This window comes from Coprinopsis cinerea (assembly GCF_000182895.1).
Source record: "Coprinopsis cinerea okayama7#130 chromosome 4 map unlocalized cont3.4, whole genome shotgun sequence".
NCBI classification, from domain to species: domain Eukaryota; kingdom Fungi; phylum Basidiomycota; class Agaricomycetes; order Agaricales; family Psathyrellaceae; genus Coprinopsis; species Coprinopsis cinerea.
In genome coordinates, this window is record NW_003307541.1 from 1,533,398 (window position 1) to 1,539,676 (window position 6,279).

Consider the following 6,279-nt stretch of genomic DNA (forward strand, 5'->3'; position numbering starts at 1 on the left):
GGGCGTTTTTCCTCCGGCGGTGCCCAGGGATGTTCCTTATGCGGCGCATGAACTCCCACGATCGCCCGCGCCCGCCGGCGTCGGCTGCCAATCATCTTTTTCAGCGCCAAGATCGAGAGAAGGGCCGTTCCAGCATGTGGATTTTGCGGGCCAAAAGTCTGAGTTCCGTTATTTACACGGCCAAAAATGGCCCGAAAACGGACGGCCAAAAAGGTCCTAAAAGGAGATTTTGGAACGAACTTCACCGGACATATTGGCACCGTTCTCTGTTGATGTTTGAACTGAATGTTATTACGTGTACAGAGGCTGTCCTCTTCTGTTCCAAGGCATGTCGGGACTTGGTCTCTTTTGCATAGGATTCGGACGTTATGACGTGGAGCTCAGAAGCTATGTGACGTTTCGCCACGTCCGGTGTTTGACTCCTGGGGTGTCGCTGTCAGTTTGTTACGTGATTATTTTCGCGAGTTATTTATTGTTTTATTTTTGTAACTTGCCAAGAACGGTCCGACAGGCCTCGGTAAATTGTTTAACGGGAACAAGCATACATCTTCGATGGAACGGAAGTCCAAAGCCACCGCGTGTATTCTTAAATGGTAATTGGTACTTGTGGTGCGAGTCCTGGAGCATAATGTGCATAGTGTTAAGGCTGTCTACGAGTCAACTCGCGAAGTTGACTCGGCACTGCTTACATACAGCTGTTTGCATAATTCTTTGCGCGATCAGGTTTGTAGAATCGCTTTGATGGCGTTGATGGCACCTCGGAGAACTCCGTTTTACCTCATCGCTGGTCGAATACACGGCTGTTTCTGCGGTTTTGGCGGGTGAAAGAGACGATTAGTTGGTGCAGATGATCGGAAACATAACCAGAAGTGGTAAGGGTACATTGACGAGGCGATGAGTTCGCGATAATGCCTGGGTGATGGGTGATGCTCAGAACTCAGCCTCGATCGGGACTTTTGCTGTCATGCAGATCTTTCCGACCCTCCATCAATTCGACCCTCCATCAATTGGTTTCTGAAAAATCGCTCGCACAAAGAATTACAGGACTCGGGTTCTTTTGCGCGGGGTTTCACGCGTCCAAGATTCTCGACGCCTTAAGGCCACCTGATGTCCGGTGAGTTCGACTCTTGGTGTTGCGGATTTTTCTTTTGTTGGTTTTGGGGCATTTTGTCCCAACAGGCCTTGGTTGTTTGCCGTTTAACGGCCCGCATCCCACTAGTCAAATACTTGCGAGGGTTTGTATGATTTTAATCTGTGATATCTCTATCAATGATCCTTTGTTTAGTGTTTCTTTCATGGATAGACCCTAATTTAAGCATTATATAAGTAGCACTAGAGGGCCGTAAAGCCTTGTTTAAGGCCTTTTTACAAGTACTCCTGGCCACAATCCCAAACTCGGACTCACACGAGTATTTTGGCATGGTGACTCAGATCCACGAGTCAGGATACTCACAAGTATTCCCATGGGCCTGCTTGCAAGTACTTGCGAGTAGGGCTGACTCGTGGACAGCCTTACATTGCGTGTCATGGGATATGGTATATAAGAGATCAAATTAAGAAGTTAGAACCCTAAAGCCCGCGGAAACCGTGTAGAATATTTGTCCAGTCTGTACTAGACAGTACATGTGTTGTATCCTCACATCGGGGCAATTTCTACTCCGATGGAGCATGTTGAATCAGGGATAGTGGTGGGTGTCAAGTACGGATAACATTTCTTCCATGTGGCAGGTGGTAAGCGTCTGGATCACGAAAACCTCGCTGGTGCGGAAAACTGATACAGCAAGAAGACTCGGGGGTGATATCCAGATTTATGTCCTATTTGGAGGTCATCGAGATTTGCAATATACACTCGGGATTCTTTAATAGGAAGTTTGTTAGGACGGCTACTTACGTATGCGGCGTACGACCAGGTAACTGAGAGAGCATCGGTGCAGTTGCCGCGCGTTGAGACTTGTCCTCTGCTGCGCTACCATTTATACCAAGGCCAGTCCCGCCGATGATCGTTCATCAAGGTGTTATATCGTCACAGTTTGTGGTACTACGACATGGAAAAGCACCGGACCGTGTGGCGCTAAATCCAGGTCAGATACGTCCCAGGCATCCTAGTCAAAATCATTGAGCTGTTGACTCGGAATCCATATACTTATTTGAGAATGATCGGAAATGTTCACGCATCCCAGTACTTCGGATTGGCGTTTGTGGAGATATCTTCCAAGGCCTGTCCCCCAGTGAGATTTCCCTCGTCCCAGATCGTGCCGCGTAATCCTCCAGCGGTCAATATACAAAAATCGGCGGAAGCACGCTGGAGCACTTTCAGGCAGGGAAATGGCCCACTATTGATTGCTCAGATCGGTCTCTGTCGTCTCGTAGAAACGATAAAACCATTTGTCCATTTTATAGTACACTATTAATACACTTTCTACACTACATAGCGAATACACAAAAGCCCAAAAAGCCCAATAGAAAAAGAATAAAGGAAAACAATTAGAAGTACAATACAATACATACACTGGATGTCTTCGTTGGAGTTACAAGTCGTTCTGTCCTGGTTCCTGTGAAAGGCACGGGTTTCAAGTCAGTGGGAGTAATGTGAGAGATGTTGGGGACCTACTAGGAAGTGTTGGAGCAGAAAAGAGCAGGGGCTAATGACAGAAGGTCAGTACGGTGCGAGTCACCTGTAAGGAAGGTACTTACCGTACGAATTCAACGCTGGGATGATGCCTAACGATGCGAAACAGTCAGATGCTGCTGAAGGGAGGTAGGAAGGGAAGCCGTACCAGGTGAATGCGAGACGATGCGAAAGCGAAGACGATGCGATGCGAAGACGAAAGCGAGACGATGCGAGAACCTGCGGAGGTAGGTAGACGTAGACACAGTCAGGACACGAAATGAAAGTCAAGAAAGGACATTACTGACCGATGTACTTACTACATGAGGCATGGAGTTGGAATTTAAGCATTGATAGGTACAAGTCGAGGCAGCAAGGTGTTGGGGTGTGGCAAAACGTGAGGCGAGGCGATTCAGGCGAAAGTGAGAACCTGCACCAAAGATAATCGATAGATGTTAACAGTTAGCCAGGTGCAAAGGGCGGGCAACTCTTACCACACGGAGGATACCCTGCAGGAGGCGGAGGTTGGTGAACGTCGCCAGCGGGAGGAAACCGGCACGACTCCGGGTATGGCTTAGAGGTGGCATTTACAGCGCGGGAGACAACGATGTCGGACGGTGATGCATGAGAAACGACGGGCGGGTTGGATCAAAGGCCTGGTGCTACGGAGTCTGGGAGGGTAAAGTCATGGGGAGTGGTGGTGGTAGAGGGAAGAAAGCTAGGACTTAGAAAAAAAAAACGAGCAGACCAAAGGTGTGTGCAACGTATTTATTCATGAACATGTGGATATACGACCAACGACGCTGGTACAGGCATTTCTGGGACGAGTGGAAGAAACGTATGCGGCGAATACTGAAAATGAGGGCATAGATAGTGTGTCGACATGGTGGTTAGAAATGAAAAACTTGCCCGCGGCCGATGTGGCGTTATCTGAGCCGAGGGCAATCCCCTTCACGCGCTGGGAGCACGCGTGGCACGATCTGAGCCGACGCGGTTCTCACTGGGCCTGTCCAAACAGCGCAAAGCGCGTTTTCGATCAGCTGATTTGTAACTCGTGGGGAAATGATATGGCTCTGGAGAATATCGAATACGAGAGTCTGTTCTCAGTGGATGCTGTTTTGAAGGAGAAAGAGCAATGTGTCCCGTTTATCTCTGCTCCTCGTTGTACCATCATGTAATGTGTTTCATCTTCATCCGATTTCGACTCCTCTGGTTGCAGCCAATTGGGACGGCAATTCATTCAAGATTCTTCCATGAAAGGAATACGGGAGCTTGAGGGTAAATATTGTGCGTAAGCCCGCTTCTTTTCGAGCCTCAGCGATGCAATTTGACAGACGGGATTGGATTGTCGTTTAACAACCTTTTAGTTTTTGTGGCAAGTAGTTACGATGTACACGCGATCGCGAAGAGGTATTTCAGAGTAATAAATCCATTATCGTAAGTCCCCAATGTCCTGTAGACATCCATAAGGCCTTGGTGTCCGAAGATCGCCTATGTTGAACTTTGAATTCTACAGGGCCTATCCAGACAGTGGTCATGGTTTCCCTTGTTTGGGCGAAGACGTCAAGAAAAAGCTTCGTTCTCGTTTTGATCCATTTTGAGTCCGCAATTTCGTCTTCACCAAAACCGAAGCCTTGATCTGGGTTGATTACGAGTGTTTCTAGCAGAGGGAATACGAAAGTTTGTTTGAGAAGAGTGTCAGAACATTCTGAATGTGATTCGTTAGCGGATGTAGTGTGAGGAGTACGTGCTAACTCACAGTGAGGGGTATGTCTTCGTGGATGATCTCGAGATGGCGAAGTTTGGGTAAAGCGGGAGCAACTGTCTCCCATTGGTAAATTTCAAGCCCTGATACGTCGAGTCCCATTTTGATATGCAAGTATTCTAAATTGGTATTGCCGGTATAGGTCGATAAAAAGGAAGTGGTAGCTTTGGCAAAGGCACGGTTGATTGGGTCGCGGAATTGGATGGATTTTACTTGTCGACAGCAGCATAGCCGACTCCACTCCCATGATCCCCATACCTCAACCTCTTCTAAAGCGCTCAAACAGAGTTCGCGGGGCTCGTCGTGTTTGCAGAAGATAGAATTCTGGCGGCTTCGTATCGTGTCGACGATATTGGCGTCGTCTTCGCGGACCCAACTATTGATGATGATTTGGGTGACGCGGGCCATAAATGGTAGTAGCTTCGCGATGGTGTCGACGACTTCCTCTTTGTCGGCGTAGATTTCTTGCGCGCGTTGCCATACGCTACTTCTTTTATTAGAGGGGATTTCGAGTAGAAGCTCCCGTACTCGTCCGGCGTATAACGGAGCGTTTCCTTGTCCGGAAGCTAGCATCTTGAGACGCTTCCAGTTAGCACCAGGCCCTGCAAACGCGTGACGAGAGTCTCCGCGATACAGACTCTCGACTGAGAAGTGGAAAAATGTAGTGTTGACTCTCAGGCAAGTCACTACATCCACTCTTCTGGTTAGATCGCTGTGAATCCGTTTCCAGATTTCGACAGGGAGTGATTGAGGAGTACGACTCATTTTTCCAAGCAATGCTCTTCCATTAGGGGCGTAGGTTTATATATAGGGACGTGTCCGATTTCTCAGACGTTACGTGAAGAGAAGTGTTCTTATAAACCGTGTCTGACGTCTTCGATTTCAAATTTGGATGGTTACAAGTATTAAAACTCTAGATTGAAAGTTGTTTGGTTCGATATGTCTGGTTGCGACGTTCCCGACCTCCATTTTCACACTGGCTTCAGTTAGGAAAGACTAATTTTAAAAGGCTGGTTGCTTAATTGTTGATGGCGCATTTGGTCCAATAAAGGACGCTTGTAATATCTGACGAATTAACTCCCGGGTAGTAGATGTGGTCGGAGGTCGGGTTGATGGGTCCGCTCCTGAGGTTTTGCTATTTCCGGTACTGACAATGTGGTATACTTCCCTTCAAAAGCGTATTTTCTCTCCGCAGACAAGTTTCTCGTCGTCGATCCAAGCTCTTATTCAAGGCTGTGTACGACCCTTCTCGAATCCCACCCCGCAAAATTGAAACCCTTGGTCGTAGATCAATTGATTCGAGTATAGATTATTCCACGAGAACGTATGAGAGATTGTAACGAATGTGAACGGCAAAAAATCAAGTGAACTACAGGTCAGCTTGGAGCTATGAGACGATAGATCGAGTACAGAAAGAGAATCGGCGAAGAGGAGATTGAACATTTATTGGAGAGTGGAAGAAAAAGACGAGGAATACCAAGTGGAAGAAGAGAAATAATGAATAGTTCGAGTCTCCCGCGAGGGATGTTGCTAAACACTCCCTGATATAACTGTACCCGTCAATTGACGCTTTTCTGACAATGTGTTTCAATGAACGCTGACGAGTCGGCTTTGATTGTTTGATGGAACCCGCGAATAAGCTTCAATCCATGTTGTTTAGACTTCCATTCAGTGTATGTCAGCGGCTGACACTTGTCCCATTCCCTGGATTCGATGTCGGCCAGACGACCTAAATACCAATATTCCCTCCATTGACACCAGTGACCGTAGTTCTCCCCGCATTCATCCTTTTTGTAATAGTGTGCCAGTGGCCACCATGATTTGAGGGACGTTTGGCCTTTATCTGCACAGATTCTAAATTGGACTGTGAATCAGAATTAGTAGGGATTCACTTACCGTTTACGCA

The 6,279-nt window shown here is 47.5% G+C and overlaps 3 protein-coding genes across 3 annotated transcripts; all 3 read right to left on the reverse strand.

The window, feature by feature from the left end:
* Window positions 1-1,069: 1,069 nt before the first annotated feature.
* Window positions 1,070-1,421, reverse strand: CC1G_14379 (hypothetical protein; the record flags this gene model as incomplete). Its single annotated transcript, XM_002911336.1, has 2 exons — window positions 1,070-1,215; window positions 1,406-1,421. 2 exons carry the CDS (start codon window positions 1,419-1,421, stop codon window positions 1,070-1,072), a joined length of 162 nt encoding a protein of 53 aa, XP_002911382.1.
* A 1,107-nt stretch (window positions 1,422-2,528) lies between these two features.
* On the reverse strand, window positions 2,529-3,195 carry CC1G_12630 (hypothetical protein; the record flags this gene model as incomplete). Its single annotated transcript, XM_001836074.2, has 5 exons — window positions 2,529-2,552; window positions 2,612-2,642; window positions 2,695-2,721; window positions 2,778-2,848; window positions 3,103-3,195. The coding sequence occupies 5 exons, from the start codon at window positions 3,193-3,195 to the stop codon at window positions 2,529-2,531; spliced, it is 246 nt and encodes an 81-aa protein (XP_001836126.2).
* A 1,073-nt stretch (window positions 3,196-4,268) lies between these two features.
* CC1G_12631 (hypothetical protein) lies at window positions 4,269-5,138 on the reverse strand (the record flags this gene model as incomplete). Its single annotated transcript, XM_001836075.2, has 2 exons — window positions 4,269-4,316; window positions 4,368-5,138. 2 exons carry the CDS (start codon window positions 5,136-5,138, stop codon window positions 4,269-4,271), a joined length of 819 nt encoding a protein of 272 aa, XP_001836127.2.
* Window positions 5,139-6,279: the final 1,141 nt, after the last annotated feature.